We start from the raw sequence: 17,386 nt of genomic DNA on the forward strand, positions 1-17,386 counted from the left end.
AAACATGATCTAAAGGTGAAAGAAAATCTACTAGAGATTCGTGGAAAAAATATAGGCTGTTGGTTAACATTGAGCAAGAAAATTCTCAATTTTAAATTTGATTTTGTGTTGTGGGTGCTTACTCCTTTATTATGAGTCAAGATCTTCTCTATTTTGTATCCTCTCCATTTCTCCATTTGGAGAGATATAGACTCAAAAAAATTTGGTGATGCACGTCTCTTCATTAAAATTTCTCTAAGAAAAGCCTCCTTTCTTGCTTTTTAGACCAGAAAAAAAACTTAGGTTGTTCGATTTTTTGGACCAATCATGAGACTAATTTTCGCTGAAGTGTTTGGATGCTTAGGTTTTAGTTTAAAGTTCTTCGTCCCTCTTTAAGAGTTTGTTTTGCGAAGATCAAATGCATTCCTCCTTCACAAACTTAGCATTGTTCAAGTAACTGGATAAACCATTTGGTACTTTATTCTCAAGTTGCATTTCAGTTTCATGTCATGAATATACATATATCTGGATTCTGGGGTACTCATCAAATTAAAGTTAAAAAAATTGTATCTGCTGTATTGGAGAATAATATAATAACTGAGTTAAAGTATGACTTGTGAATTACTTGAAGTTTATGGATCCCTTTCTAAAATCAATTTGCCCATAAAAAATTCGTTCTCACATCATCAATTTTATTCACTATATAATTGATTTTTGAAACCAACAAAACCTACGAAACAAATGTTATTTTATATTATGTTATGGTTTTAGTTGTTGCAAAGGGAGAAATTCAGCTCACATTCATTGTTAATTTGAATTCCAATCTAAAAAACTTCGGTTGAAATGTTACACGTGAATTTTATCATAATTTTAATGAAGTCTATGGTTCCCTCTGTCCTTGCATAGGAGTGTCTTTCACCTATCTAAATTTTAGAGCGATGACGACAAAAAAAAAAACATAAATTTGATTTGTAAGAGCATCCACATCTGTCATACACATACGGGTTCTTTAAATGAGTCCCGCTTGCTTTTATATATTATTTTACATCACTTCTCTCTACAGACACGCTCTTGAGTCAGAGAACTCATCACAAAGCCAAATATCCATGTGACCCCGACATATGTGATTTGGTAACCAACTATGAACTCAATAAAGCAACCAATAATGGTGCTATAAAGTGTCTATTTAGAAGGCAGTTTTACAACCCCAGAAATAAAACCAGATGTCCCTTTACGGGGCTACCGATTCGAGGGATAGCTGAACAATGGTGGGATAGCTGAACAATGGTTTTGAATGATCTAAGTCATGGAAATACTTTCACTTTTACAAACAACAAACCAGAGGAAAAGATTAGAAGGAATGAATAAAACCAATGTACCATGCATTTCAATACTATCAAAATGTTTTCCGATGGGTTAGCCCCATAATGAAGATTCATGAACTAACCTCTCAAACTCTACATAGCTCAATATCTAATAATGAAAGCTAAACATTACATCACAAAGTACATTTCATTAATTAATCACCTTCAGCTAATACATTCCTCCAATTCTGTCACGTCCCACACCACCACGCCTATCATCTCTTCCACCACGACTCATGACCGGATCCCTTCGATAGTCTTTTGCTGGTGGACCGCCTCTTATGGGAGAACGGCTTCTATCTCTCACGTCGCGAGACCAGCGATCACCGCCGCGATGAGGAGGAAGTGAAGGCAAAAGAGGTGCAGAAGGTGACAGTGGCCTCCTCTCAAATCCTTTCCTTTCATTGGAGAAACCGTCTCTACCACGATCTCTGTTGTCCCAGTCCAATGGAGGTGGCCTATCAAACTTACCTCTCCCTCTGTAGGCATCATCCATGTAATCCATACGCTCTCTATGCAGATGAGGATCTGGAAATCTACCTTCATGTCTGAGGGGTGGCAGAGCAGCGGCGGCAGGTCCGTAGTCTCTAAGGCCATCCCTTCCCATCAGACGAGGAGGAGGAGATCTGTAGCCATTCATAGGCCTTTCTGGGGAGCGGTCAAATGGAGGACCAGGATAGCGTCTAGGAGGAGCATGAAGTGGTGGAGAACCCCTCCTAGGAGGACTTCCAGCAGCAGCAGGACGAGGCCTCTTACATTGGTTACAAAAGTCTCGCCTAGCAAAATTCAGATTACCACATCTGCAAGAAAGTAAAGCGAAAAACGATAAGATATGCTTGGAATGACGCCACTGTATAGACTTTCGATATTTACCAACCAGAATCCTAAATTTTAAGAATTTAATTCAAATAAACTGTCAATGTAAGGATGTTTCACAGTCAGTCAATCATACTAGTAAGATCATTAAAAATATGACTTTTACCATAACTATTTTTAAATTCGTATATCTGAACGGTTTTGATTTGCTCAGTGTGAAATGTTCTACACTGACAGTGTTTCAAAATTAAACTCAAATTTCAAAACTACCGAGCTAATTAGAAGAATGGTAAAAGGCAAAACGACAGGTAATTCCAATGAAAATGAAAACCTAGTCACAATTAGACAGACTAGCACTTACAATGCATCGGGACACATCCAATCTCCCTCCCTAGGGCGCACATTGGGATTGTTTCTGCCATGAAGACCTTCCCCTCTTCCATGTCTATGACCGTACCCAGGTCCATCAAAAGCTCTACCAAATGGCCTGCCACCTGGTCTACCTCGAGCATACGGGTGTGGAGGGTCTCGAAATCTGCCAAAATCTCTCCCGCCACCAAATCCACGGTTCCGCGGAAAGTGATTATAATCAGAAGGGAAGCGATGATCAGCATCTCTACGGTGGTGAACAGGAGACGAGGAACCTGCACGGAATCTATATCCTGGGAAAACAAAGACATTAGAATTTAGTATTGCAAACTACGGCAGGCCCAAAACATTTGATAATGCAACTTCCATATAATCAGTTTAACATTACAAATGAAGTTTACCAGCGTATAGGGAACTAAAAAGGTGAAGAGTGCAGGAAGTTTACATAACAGTAACACCTTCAATAATTCAATGTCTTATACCAAAAACCTGATCCATATTACCATGATAAAAAAGGCTCTATGAGCAAGTATTTCCACTAACATAAAAGTTACCTCCTGTATAATCTTGATCACAATTCTTTCTGTCTGAATGTTATACCATAGACCCTTATATAGTTAATTATACAAACCACTAACCTAAGCATCTGAAATATTAAATCCATAATCAAGTTTTGGAGTCAAGATTAAGAGCTAATTTCTAAAAAAAGCTAATCCCACATGATAAAGTATAGACCAATGTCATATCACCATTTAGAAAGAAATCAAACTCCTGATCCCACAATCAGAATATACACCACAAGAAAATAACCCGCAAAAACCACCCCCGAAGCGCAACAAATCCAGACGTTTAATATCCTGCTCCCATCAATAACTTGTTAGACTCCTCTTGGGACCATATTTGTTAGTCTGCTGTGATAGCCAAGGGTCAATTCAGGAAACATAATTCATGAATTAGCAGCAAGCTGAGCAAAAGAATGGCCCAGGCACCAAAAACCCATTGAAGCCATGCAAAATTATCCCGGCAATCAACCTTCTTCTGGAATAAACTGTGTCCCCAGATAACTTCAAAACAGGAGAAAAGATTTCAGGCATGGAGAAGTGCATCAGTTCATTGTTAGAAGGTGTACCGCGTCAAATTATCAATGGTCCCAGTTAATGCATCGATATTAAAATTGGTAAGGATTCAGCTGAAGCTATACAGCCACATGATAACAGAAGTTCCTAAATTACTACTCTGAAATCAGTGTTCCATGTTGTAAAGAAATAACCATCTGATATCCCTCTAATTAACCAACCAAAGAAGAAAAAACCACAGAAACTAAAATGACAACCACCATCCAAAACAATCATTGCAAGGAATATACCACAAGTAAACCATATACATGTAGCTGAAATTGAAATAACCAGGAGTCGAATAACAAAAAACCACATATAACCCATGACACCATGAACATTTTCATCAGTAAATATTATCTTTCCACAAAGTCAAGTCAGCTTCTGCAAGATGGCAAAACCAACTCACACACCCACGCATTTCTTTTAGCAGAACCTACATATACTAACCAAATATCGGATACACCCTACAAATCCTGTAACCACGTTGATGTTCTAGCGCATTTGCCCATGCAATACCATGTATGGCAATAGCCCAAATTCCATTAAACTTGACTCTGTCTTTACGTCCACAAAAACCCAAAACCCAAACCAAACATATACCCACGACCCTGCAAAATGATAACCCATGCAGCAGATATTGTGCTGCAAACCCACCCATATGCTCATGCAGAATGAACAATTTCCATTATTCAACACATATTAACACTTCCTCAAGCTGAGTTCAAAGCAACATGCCTTCCTCAAAGCCCAAAAACTTGAGGCAGCATCTGAGCTGTAACACACAAATTCAAAATTTACTCATTGTTGAAACTCCATAATCGTTAGGGCATCCATATGTGTGTTATGCATGAAATGAACAGACAGCAGGCCTAACAAAACCGACATCCATATACATAATATCAGTAAAAAAAATCAAGTAAAAGGCATCATGATGCCATATATCCAATCATAGAGGGATCCAATGATAACCAAGACCCATGGTAGATCTATTATGAGTAATCTTACTTTGCATTTGCAAGAGACAAGGAATTAAAAAATAACTAATAATTCCTGAGTCATACAAGAGCAACTCCACCCATTAGCATAAAAAAAAACAAAGGGAAATTTTCACCTAACTCCCAAATAAACTGAATACAACAAATTCAACGACTCAATTCTACTTCAAAACCACGCTTTCACCTATTTGAACATTAAAAAAAAAAGACATGGACCATATTTCAATTTTCACAGCCACAACGAACATAAAAGTCATTCCCTCAATTTGTTGTCATCAACGAACAATGTATGACCCTGAACTATTGGTGTTAGCAGTAGTCAAGTTGAAATTTCAATCAAATCCAATGCTAATAATTACACGTAAAAATATATCATTTCATTTGTTCCCATATATGTCATCATCAGTCATCACCCAATAAAGAATGTCCCGAAACTATTAGTAATTAGCAGAGTCAAGTTGATATTTCAATCAAATCCAATTCTAATTACACGCAACAAAAAAAAAACAACAAAGACATTAGGCTTATTTGGATTTGTTTATCTGAGCTTATCTATTGCCATGAGTTTTGTGAGACTGTTGGGGAGAATGTATGAAAACATCTATTAACATTGTTCATAAGTTGTTTTCAGCTTTATGTTAACAAATTCTCCAAAATAGCTTATGAAAACAGCTTATTGCTTATAGTTTATACCAAAACCAATTTAACTTTTGCTTTAGAAATAGGTATATTTAAGCACTTATAATGATAGGGGTGCGTTTAGCCCAACTTTTTTCAGACATAGAAGCAACTTTAAACTTAAAGTTAAAATTATTAGCTTTAAAAATGAAGTTAAAAGTTGTTTGGTAAATGTTGCTTTTCATTTCAAAATATTTTTTTACGTCAAAGTGTTTGATAATATTTTTTTATACCAATAAGTTTTATGTTTTATACCAAATAAAGTGCTTGATAATATTTTTAAATAAAATGAATTTATTTTAAGAAATGTCATATTTTATTATATATTACGACAAATAAATATTTTTAAAATGAAACAAAAATTTAGAAAAGAGAATGTAATTATATTAAAAGTTTTGAATAATAATAATTCTTATTTCCTTCAAAAAAAATAAACATTGATTAAGTATATAAATATTGGACCTTTAAATTTACATCATAATTTTTTTTTTTTTTTGAAGAATCATAATGTTTTTTAAAAGTCATAATAAAATGCTAATGATATCATTAGAAAACATTATTTAAATACTAATATACCATTGCCAGTAAAAAGTACCACGATACCAAATTGTGAATGGTAATTTTTTTAGATGTTTAATAAAAAGATAACAAATTTTTAAATAAACAAATTATAGAAATTAATTAACAAAAAAAATGCGGTAAAAAAAACCAATACATATCAATTGAAGAGCACATGATTTGGTAAACAAAATTGAGTTTATGAGCACATGACGTCAACAAAACCAATTTAACGGTAAGAAAGAACTTCAGAAAAATTGCTCTCAAAATAAAAATGTCAGAAAAATAAAAAATGAAACATAAAATATGTGCGTGGAGCAGGAAAAATAAGTCACGCGTGCCTGGTAGAAGTAACTCTCATCACCTTATTTTAAAAGTCCTATTTTCTTATTTTTCTTCTTTATAAAAAAGTCACTTTTTAACTGAAAAAGCTTAATATAAATGTTGTTTGGCCCTGCTTCTACTTTGAAGTAGAAGATAAGTCAATAAAAAGGCAGACCAAACAGGACCTAGATGCCGCAAGAAAAAACAAACAAACAAAATCTAAAACTTCAGACCTCAATATTTAAAAACAACTATAAAAAATATAAACCAAACAACATATCAAAAAATTCCCAATTTTTATCATCCAAATAATTTCATTACGTTCTCAAATCATAGCCTAGTGTTGTCAATTGTGGTTCGCCAAAAATAGTGGTTTGTTCAAACTCTCACAACGTAACAATAAAATAGAAACTCCTCTTCCACTATAGCAAATATTTAACAACATTTTACAAACCTATGAAGCATAGACATAGACACCGGACACTACGCTACCATGTCCACTAAAATAATAATTTGAGAAAATGACATAATTGAATGTAATATTGTAACAATAGTGATTTGTTCAAATTCCCCTAACAACATTTTATCAACCTACGAAGCATAGACCCAGACACAGGACACTAAACTCATACATAGACTAAAATGATAATTTGAGAAAAATGACATAAATTAAATGTAACTTTTGGATACGAATTACCTTAACAAACAAATCAAGTATATTATCCCTAATTCCGAAATAAAAAATTGTAAACACCTAATTTGAGAAAATGAAATTGAATTGAATGTAATCACATGAGTCAGTAATCAGACAGACATGCCTTCAATCAGAGGTACCATAAAACTAACAAACAAATCCAGTATATAATTAAAAATTAAAAAAACCTAAATCAGAATAGAATAGCGAAGAGAAATTGGAGCGAAGGAACGAATTACAAACCAGCGTCATCGGAATAGCGATCAGAGCGAGAATAATTGACGGGAGGAGGATCACGACGGAGTTCACCAGGCTCGTAATCATTGGAATGAGCAGCAGCACCGGGAGGTGAATTTTCGGTGAGGGAAGGACGGACGACGAGGCTGCTTAAGAGAGGTTGGTGGTGATGATGGTGAGATGGTGGTGATTGAGATGGAGATGTTGAAGACATGATTGGAAAAAGAAGATTGGTGGTGAATGAATTTGTTTGTTTCAGATCCCGGCAAGAGGTGTTTATAAAACCCTACACCGTGTGTGCAATGAAATGAATACTTTTTTTTTTTTTTTTTTTGAGGTTGGTGTTTATAATATTATTATTTAAATTTTTAATTAATAGTTTTGTTAAGTTAGGTTCCATAATAATAGAAACAATTTCACTAGGATTTTTTTTTGGTTACATAAAATCAAATAATTATTTATTTAATTATATTATATTGCAAATAGGATAAAATAAATATAGTTAAGTACAATAAAAATGGGAAAAGATCTTGGGTGACGATAGCAATCTATACTAATATACACATCACTTTTTATGGCTTTTTACCCTTCACTTACTTATAAGATAACAAATTTTTCTTTTTACAAAAATTAAATTAGTTCACTTAAATTAACATCAGAAAGAATCGAATATGTAATTTTAAAAATGACTACACACTAAGTTTCAATGACCACAAGACCTTACACTTACGGTGCCGTTTAATTTGGGAAAGGGAAGTTCTTTCCCTTGATGGAAAAGTTTAATAATAGTCATTGATTTAATATTTTTTTATGTGGATGGTTTGGATCTATTACCTCATAATGGTTTGAAACTTTTTGTTGGCTATTGTGTAACAAAAAAACTGACCCCACCAGACTATTAAAAAACAATTATGCATTTATTTTATTTATTGTTTTATTTTAATAAAGACAAGGCATCTTGATCCAAAGCAAATTGGATTCACTATGCCAACAAAAATTGGTGGTGTCAAAAAATGACAGATATCAAGGTTTACACATGAAGGATCGTTTGGTCTATGAGTGTACTAAATACAATTTCCTTTGTTGGTGTGAGCCCATTGAAGGAGAAGCAGAAATCGGACAAAAGATGGGAGTAGCTAGACAGGGTTCAATTGTTCGTTCCTTAACCATGGAAGAACAAATTGAAACCTTGATTGATGTATATGATTGATGAATTGAAAAAAAAAAATTAGAAATTAAGATCTCCTCTATGAACAAAATTATGGAAGCTGAGGTAAATTCCTTGAGGAAACCAGATGAAAAAAATGGCAGAAATGGAACGCGAGAAGAAGAAGAACAAATTTTCATGTTTTAATCAATCAATAGTGTGTGACGTGTACTTTGTGGTGTGCTGAAGAAATGAGGAGGTGCAATAACTAAGTTTTTTTTTTTGTTTTGCCAATTCAAAACTGACAGGTGTCCTGGGTAAAGGGACTGTCCCATGGTAAAAAAAAAGTCTCATTTTCCAAATTAAACGGCACCACACTTACAGTTCCAATGTGGTTACAACAACGGTTCCACGAAATAGTTCACAAGCTCCTCTTAGTTGGTTATAGTGGTCCTGGGACAATCACTATTATTAAGCAGATGGTTTTTCAAGCACTACTTCACAATATTATGTGGCTACACAATCATGGTTAGCCTTCTTTAACTTATTCATAGTTGGATATATCACATCACATATTACATATACGCAAGCACTTGTACAAGCATTATTGAGTTCAAACTACTATGAAGGTGTTTTCGACCAATTTAAGACTTATCAACATGCTGTTACATATGATTTCTAACATTTAGTATAAAGATTTGTTAACAATAAGGCTTTGAATTCATTTTGTTATCGTAGGTTCTATTGTCATGAAAAAAATCCTAAAATAAAATATTTAATGTTAAATTGTCCCTTGAAGAACCTAGTTAAAGAGCCAAAAAAACAATTAAAAAATAAAATTATATTAAAATTTAATTTTTTAAGAAATTAAGTAAAATATTATAGATATATTTTTTATATTGAGTGAGATTTGAACCTCAGATATTGTATATATGTATATATTATACATTGTCCATACCAACTTTATTAAGCTCACATAGACCAAAAATTACAGATGTATAACTAAGCAAACTAGCATTTCAACAAAATCAATAAATATCCCTGTGTTCATGAAAGTTGTTACTAGTAATGAAAATGAAACAAGATTTAAATCAAGATTCCATCGACATCGAGACCATTGGTCTCTATGTGGCCCCATATTGACCAATAGGAAACTAACACCTTTTAAGACCTCACAACATACGACAAAAAAGAGACACATGTCCTCGTCTTAGTACAGAACCGTGTCCCACCATTCACTAAATTATAATCACCTTTGTCCAAAAAAATTCACATTATTAATTTATCAAATGAAAAAAAAAAACGTAACGAATACTGTTACTTTTAATACACGAGTGGCATTAAAGCTCTCGTTCCTTCTTTCTTTTACCCCGCAAACCAACAACCATCATATTCATCACTCATCAATCGGTACGTACCAGATTCTTCTCATTTCCTTCATAAACCAGCAACAACACCCCCCTCGCGCACGTTAGCACCTCCCCCTTCGTTTCTCCGTCGTTTATCAATAACCGTTTCCTTTTCACCACCTTCTCTTTCATTCCGTTTCAAAGAGAGAGACAAAGAGAGCTCTGTCATAGATCGGAGCTCTCTGTTCATTGGTACGTAATCATCATAACCTACTTTTTCATTTCATTCTCTTTTAAACATCGATATTTCTGATCAGAGACGTATCCTGTGTCTGATACATGTTCGTTCGTGTCCGACACATGTGATTACATTCAATTTATTTGTTATTATTTATTTTCTTATATTACTACCGGTTTCAACGTGTCATGTAGTTATTTGCATCGGTATCTGTGTTTGTGATTCATAGTTTATAGTTTATTTTCCTTGTGATTTTTTTTTCTGCTTTCTATTTCTCTGTTTTAGTGATCTCGATTTAGTTAGTTTTCTTTTTTCGATTTAGTTAAACAAATGTTCATAGATTCAGTTTTTTTATTTATTCTTTTACGTTTTTTTCTCTAGATATTTTGTTTCCTTTGAAAAACAGAGCAATTTGATATCTTCAGTGTGTTCAGTAGAGTAGTATAAATCTGAATTGAAATTAAGAAAGAAATAAAGTTTGTTATTAGATTTGGATATTGTTTGTGATGAATGAACATATTGATTTGCAGAGTAATTGTGTTTCTATCCTTACTGATTCGTTTTTAGTTATTTTGTATAGATTAGTGATGATGAAGTTATAATATAGTGATTTGAAAGTTCTATGAGTTATGAGTTATGAGTGATGTTGGAATCTGAATCTGATTTTGATAATGCTAAAATTGCGAAGTTTTATAGTTTATAGTTTATCAGTTGGCATTTTGTGTTTTTGAGTGCTTGAAACTTCTAGAGATTAATGAGTTGTATCGAAATATGGTTTATGATATAACATTATATTTATGGCGTATTTTGATTCATATAGCCAACCACAATTAGTGGGATATAGCTAGGTTGTTGTTGTTGAGTGCTTGAAACTTCTCTAGCTATTTTCACTTCGGTAGAATGCATTTATGTGTTTGGGCATGTTTGGATAGGCTTATTTGAGCTTATTTACTGGCATAAGCACTTGTGAGATTGTTTAATAGAATTTCTGAAACCAACTTATGACATGTTTATAAGTTATTTTCAGTTTATTTCTATAAGCTCTCCAGGATAGTTTATGTAAATAGCTTATTTATAGACCATACAAAAACAATTTGACTTGAATTTATCCTGTGTTATAGAAAAAGCTTATTCATAAGTGCTTATGCTATAAGCTGCAAAATAAACTATTTATCCAAGCATGGTCTTATGTAGGATTAGGGTAAGAATATTCTCAAGACTCCTCTAGTTCTGATACGTAGCTGTTCCTGCACCGAATCACTGTAAAAAAAAAACAGAGAGGAGAGATGAAGTACCATTACATGCAAGGAGGTATCATGATTTTAGTGGGAATAATATATTAGATGATATAAGTAAAGAAGATAACTTGCAGAGCAAGTTAGCTAGTGTAGCTTAGTTTCTAGTTTCTATATGCTATTGCTATCCTATCATAGTTATCATAAGCTTTCAGTTTATGTATATATATGATTGTAACCTCTAATTTCATCAATAAGAATCATTTTTCTATTGTTCATAATATAATAGCTGCTATTAGAGGATTATTTTGTGTGTTAGTGTGTTTAGTACGTGTTGAGTTACATTGAGCTTTGAATTTTGATAGATCATAGTTCGTTAAGATTTTAAATTTGTTCCTTGTATGTTATATAGATAGCCCTGCCTCCCGAATTGGAAGAGGATTGTTTGATAGGCTGGTGAAACACTGTATTAATTATAATCAAGAAATATATCTTGGTTCTCAGATAAAGAAGATAGATATATTTAGGAGCTTCGGTTGTTTTTTAATTTGACTTCCTACAGGATAAACAATATTGTTAGTGTCTCATAAGACATTGGTTTATTTAGCTTCGATTTTTTTTCAGTTTGCTGATATTTCTTGTAACCTATTAGTTATATTGTTTTCTACACTCACATAAACCGAATCTTTTCAGTAAAGCTGATTTGGGCAAGCTGTAAGGTGAAATTTTGGCATGTGGGGGCATCACCGTGAAAGTTCTATTGTGTACAAACGCACTCCTTCAAAAGATAATTCAAATATGGAAGAAGACGTGGAAGAAAACTTAGGTATCTCTTCATTTAACATTTACAAATTGTACTTCAGATTACATGACGTCTTTTAACTCGTTATTCTTTGTTGTGAAATATTGCATCTAACCTGAACCTGAATACCCCCTCATAGAAATAACCTACTTCTGAAATCATTGCTACCTTTTCAACATATTCCTTTCAACATTTTATTATTCAAAAGAAAAGCAAATCATCTAATTTTGCTTTTGTTAGTTTCATAGTTTCATCTAATCTGGCTTTCATAGTTTCATTTATATGTTATTGCTCTTGTCTCTATTATTGATAGTTTGCAGTCGACTGCAGTGCTGAATCTAATAACTGAGAAGTGTCTTTTTCGTGATGTACTGCATATTTTTTATTATTTCTTCAACCATGGTAAATACTAATCATGCTGTATATATGTCTGATAGATCTTTTGGACAACTTCATTGATAAGGAAACCACAAATCCTTCATGGAAGCTTTCTTTACCACATGTACTTGTGGCGACTATTACTTCATTCCTATTTGGATACCATCTCGGGTTTGTGCTTCCTTAGTTTCCATTTCTCCATGCCATCTCTTGGTTTTATGGCTTTAATTGGGAATTATTTAAATATTTCAGTTTTGATCCTTTGATTTTTGGGCTCTACAGAGTTGTTAATGAACCACTGGAGAGCATTTCTGTGGATCTTGGATTCAATGGAAATACCTTGGCAGAAGGTGAAAAATAAGATTCCAAAACCTGTACTTCGTTTGATACTATCATGTTATAGTTAAATTTCTTATAATTAGATTTTTTGGGGTTGATTTCAAATGAAGGTCTGGTGGTGAGCATATGTCTTGGTGGTGCATTGTTTGGATGTTTACTGAGTGGCTGGATTGCTGATGCGGTGGGGCGACGCAGGGCTTTCCAGTTGTGTGCTTTGCCAATGATAATTGGTGCTGCAATGAGGTTATACTTCCAGATTCAATATACATTGTTTGATTCATTCTTTTTTTTTTTCCTTTTTTGTGAGGAATAAATGAGAATTTTCTTTGCAACTTTTCTTAGATTTTACATTGTTTTTAGTGTTGACGTTCTATTAGTTAATTTTAAAATTTGAATTTATACATTGTTCCTTTGCAAGGAGCATAATTAGTATTAGTCTTTGAGGTTCTTTCTATTGATAAAGCAAGTTTATCCTTGTCAATTTCATGCTACTATAGTACAGCTAAGATATGTCGATATCTATTATCCATGTGATCAACAGAACTAGTAAGGTTAACAATGTTCTATGAATTTATTCATGTGCTAGTACTCAGTTTTATTTGTTAACGTTCTAGTTTAAAGGTTGATCTCTTCGCTATTGTGGAAGCATAGAATATATAATTTATGGTTTCCACTGGGGGCTCTTCTCCCATTATGATATTGTCATGCTACCTTGTAAGTTTTAGAAAAGAATATATATCTTTCATCTTTCATATATTCTTAAGTATATGCTAATGATAATGTTATAACAACAGAGAAAATCACCCATTTTATGAGTTTCAAAATCATAGGTGAAAGGTTATTCTGTTAGCTGACCCTTAGGTTTGATTTTAAGGTGCAAGACTTAGATTTCCTCACGAAAGTTAGTGTATATATATTATACTGGAGTTAGTATGCTTTTCAAGTTGCTTTTGCCGAAACATCTGACCCCTGTATGTATTTCTTTTCAGTTTGGTCAGCGAAAGTTTTTACATTTTAGTGTTTTATCTCTATGTTTTCAAGTATAAGTTCTTATGGATAATTATCTCATTCGAAATTCTGAATATTCAGTGCAGCAACAAACAACTTGTTTGGCATGCTTGTAGGAAGATTATTTGTTGGAACTGGCTTGGGCTTGGGCCCTCCCGTTGCTGCTCTCTATGTGACAGAGGTATGTAAATTGCCTCTGTTTCACTGGCAAAGATAAAAGTATAGTGGTTATTCATGTGATTGCTATCTTGAATGATAGGTTTCTCCCGCTTTTGTGCGTGGTACCTATGGGGCGTTAATCCAGATTGCAACATGCTTCGGTATATTGGGATCGTTATTTATTGGAATCCCTGTCAAAGAAATTTCTGGATGGTATGATATAAATCTTAAATTCATATTATGTGATATTTATACTTGATCTCTTTTATAATATGCCCTGAATTTGTTAACTCAGGTGGCGGGTTTGTTTCTGGGTATCTACCATACCTGCAGCTATACTTGCTCTGGCTATGGTCTTCTGTGCAGAGAGTCCACATTGGTTATACAAGGTTGACACCTAACACTATTTCATCTTGGACATCATCTCTTATTATGATTATATTTATAACTTGTTATATTTACGAACATAAAGTAAGCGTAGCAGAAATGAGGATGCTGCGTTGGATGTGTGGTAAGACTAGATGGGATAGAATTAGAAATGACGATATTAGAGAGAGAGTTGGGGTAGCACCTATGGTAGAAAAGATGGTAGAAACTAGACTTAGGTGGTTTGGGAATGTAGAGAGAAGACCTGTGGGTTTTGATAGAATACTATGGCGTCGTTTGATTCATGTAGCCGACCCTACTTAGTGCGATAAGTGCGATAAGGCTTGGTGGTTGTTCTATACTTGATTGATTATCTTGAAATCTCTATGTTAATGAAGTTGTTAGTTCTTGGTTCTTATTAATTAGCAAGGCAATGTGTAGTGCACGGAAGTTTCTTATCTGTTCATCCCTGCATCTCTTCAACTCCTCATCCTTTGATAGTCCTTGATCACTTCTCTCTGTTGTCATACAGCAAGGAAGAACTGCTGAAGCAGAAGCTGAGTTTGAAAGACTTCTGGGTGTATCCGAAGCAAAATTTGCGATGTCACAGTTATCCAAGGTAGATAGAGGAGAAGATACTGACACTGTGAAGTTCTCTGAATTGCTTCATGGCCATCATTCTAAAGGTATATAATTCTATGTCCATCTCTAGGATATTTGTGTCGTTGTGTCTATATGTCATTGTCGTTAGCTTGTCACTAGTTTCTTTAGGTATCCAAAAGTCAATTTGTATTCACGAGTTCGTTTTGCAGTTGTTTTTATTGGATCAACCCTATTTGCTTTACAACAGCTATCTGGTATAAACGCTGTGTTTTATTTCTCTTCAACTGTTTTTAAAAGTGCCGGAGTGCCATCGGATTTTGCAAACGTCTGCATAGGAGTTGCGAATTTGACAGGTACAGTTTCATGTTCATTCTGACAGTATTGAGTTGTTCAATCCTCAAATGCTAATTTTTTTTTTTTCCGCTTTCCTTAGGATCTATCATTTCGACGGGTTTGATGGATAAACTTGGAAGGAAGGTTCTACTCTTTTGGAGTTTCTTTGGCATGGTAAATTATGGATAGATGTTCTATTATTTTTTTTCTTCCTTTAATAGCCCAGTTGTCGCATATCATCATACTAAGGGCGACTTTCACACACATCAAAATATGCATGTCAGGGACAAGTTATCCTTTTTCAAGTCCTGGCTTGGTGTTTATTGTAAAACTTGAAAAATATGGATGACTGTATTATTATTTTTATAATGAATATCGACAACTATGAGACGTAATTAGAATTCCTCATGATAGGGAGCCAAACAATAACACAGCTAAACTATCTATAGAAACTATATCTAATAATCGAGGAAAATAAATAAATGAGGGGACTATAGTTTGGATTGTCAACCAACACAAGCACATAACTAAGCATAACTGTGGGAAACTCCCTTTGTTGTGCTAGTGTTTTGATTATTTAAAAAAAAATATAAAGATCAATATGGTCTTTAATCAGAAAACGTTTTTAACTATATATTTTTTGTACGGTATAGGCGATATCAATGATCATTCAAGCCACAGGAGCAAGTACACTTTTACCAACCGCAGGAGCTCTGTACCTATCCGTTGGTGGCATGCTACTGTAAGTATGCTGTTACTATGAACACAGATCTTGATTCTTGACAGATGCATCTGTAGTGAAAATTATGAGTAAATTAAATTCATATTTGTAGAAATAGTGATGTGACATTTTCTTTGCTGAAGAGAAGTTTATTCTACTAACGAATTAAGGTCACTAGTAGATGATGTTTCAAAAGAGAATTTTTTAGGATGTTTTCCACTAATTTTGTTCATCTTTCATGCAGGTTTGTCTTTACATTTGCTCTCGGAGCTGGCCCAGTTCCGGGTCTACTTCTAACAGAAATTTTTCCCAGTCGAATCAGAGCCAAAGCCATGGCATTCTGTATGTCTGTTCATTGGGTAATTTCCTTCTGCTTACTTATATAATTTCTGCTGCGTCCTATGACAAATTCGTTATAGTTTATGTAATACCGATACTTCTAATCAAAAGTGTGTCTGGTGTCCGTCATTGACACCTGTGATACATTCAATTAATTCATTTTTCTTTCTTCAAATTATTAACAGCACGCGTCTAGTGTCTGTGTTTGTTTTCATAGGTTATAATTATATTTGCTGCACACCATTTAGTCTAGATAAGTTTGATAGGTTCTGTTATATGGTTTTAATTTAATCTCTTGTATTCCAGAACTTTACCATGGTTAAATTAAGAAATGAAGCCTTCTAAAGTTTCTTGCAATCTTGTACAGGTCATTAACTTCTTTGTTGGGTTACTGTTCTTGCGTTTACTGGAGAAACTTGGTGCACAACTGCTTTACTCAATGTTTGCTACATTCTGCATCATGGCAGTAATTTTTGTAAAAAGAAATGTGGTGGAAACCAAAGGGAAATCACTTCAAGAAATTGAAATCGCACTTCTTCCCCAGGAATAGAGCTTCTTACAGAGTTCAATTCACTGCAATAATTTTGCATAATTTGGGCTATCATAGTTTCAGCTATGGTCATATACGTTTTTTGTCCATCTTGGTCTACATAGTACAAGGAGAAGCTCAAGGTAGGAACTATGTATTGTTTAAGTGTAACATAGTATGAATAGGTTTAGTATATTGATACTACTACTAGCATCTCATGTTGGGGTCCAGTGATTCCATGTCCATGGATAGAGAAATCTGTACAACGAGAAAAATAATGGGGGAAATCCATGTTTTCCATAATATTTGTCAACACGTAACGTATTTATTATGTAATATAGTATTTTTCTAGGATTGTAATGGCTTGTATTTTGTCTTCAAAATGTTACTTTAAATTCTTGAAAATAATGTAATTCTCAAAGTACTATTGACCTTATTCACCAGAGTAAGCAACAAAATCGGTAGGTAATCAAAACCACATTATTTGGTGGAGTGGTAGCTCCTCTCTCAGTTCCTTACAAAGATTTCCATATTTATTGTCAAGTCACAATTCACAAATTCCATTTCATATTTCAAGAAGCAATTTCTCAAATAATTCTTGGGAGAAATATTAACTTTCAAGAATGTGAAAATACTCTCAAAACCCTATTACAAATTCCACGCGGTCTTTTAAAACAAATATACATTATGCAATCACTTGGCCTTTAT

At 33.8% G+C, this 17,386-nt stretch overlaps 2 protein-coding genes across 3 annotated transcripts; one reads left to right on the forward strand and one right to left on the reverse strand.

Moving 5' to 3' along the window:
- Positions 1-1,337: 1,337 nt before the first annotated feature.
- LOC11438547 (uncharacterized) lies at positions 1,338-7,426 on the reverse strand. Its single transcript, XM_003620577.4, has 3 exons — positions 7,139-7,426; positions 2,521-2,821; positions 1,338-2,143 (listed from the first exon to the last, which is right to left on the reverse strand). The coding sequence occupies exons 1-3, from the start codon at positions 7,344-7,346 to the stop codon at positions 1,513-1,515; spliced, it is 1,140 nt and encodes a 379-aa protein (XP_003620625.1). The 5' UTR covers positions 7,347-7,426; the 3' UTR covers positions 1,338-1,512.
- Positions 7,427-9,614: 2,188 nt separating this feature from the next.
- Positions 9,615-17,083, forward strand: LOC11440015 (probable plastidic glucose transporter 2). Of its 2 annotated transcripts, none has more exons than XM_039826595.1 (14): positions 9,615-9,880; positions 11,795-11,927; positions 12,341-12,452; positions 12,534-12,631; positions 12,731-12,863; positions 13,710-13,809; positions 13,888-14,000; positions 14,083-14,176; positions 14,686-14,839; positions 14,966-15,109; positions 15,190-15,263; positions 15,743-15,831; positions 16,055-16,169; positions 16,517-17,083. In XM_039826595.1, the coding sequence occupies exons 2-14, from the start codon at positions 11,834-11,836 to the stop codon at positions 16,697-16,699; spliced, it is 1,503 nt and encodes a 500-aa protein (XP_039682529.1). In that variant the 5' UTR covers positions 9,615-9,880; positions 11,795-11,833; the 3' UTR covers positions 16,700-17,083. The 2 variants fall into 2 exon arrangements, with proteins under 2 accessions (XP_039682529.1, XP_003620627.1); XM_003620579.4 differs by having other exon boundaries at positions 9,618-9,880; positions 12,564-12,631.
- The last annotated feature ends 303 nt before the right edge of the window (positions 17,084-17,386 follow it).

This window comes from Medicago truncatula, chromosome 6 (assembly GCF_003473485.1).
Source record: "Medicago truncatula cultivar Jemalong A17 chromosome 6, MtrunA17r5.0-ANR, whole genome shotgun sequence".
Taxonomy (NCBI): Eukaryota; Viridiplantae; Streptophyta; class Magnoliopsida; order Fabales; family Fabaceae; genus Medicago; species Medicago truncatula.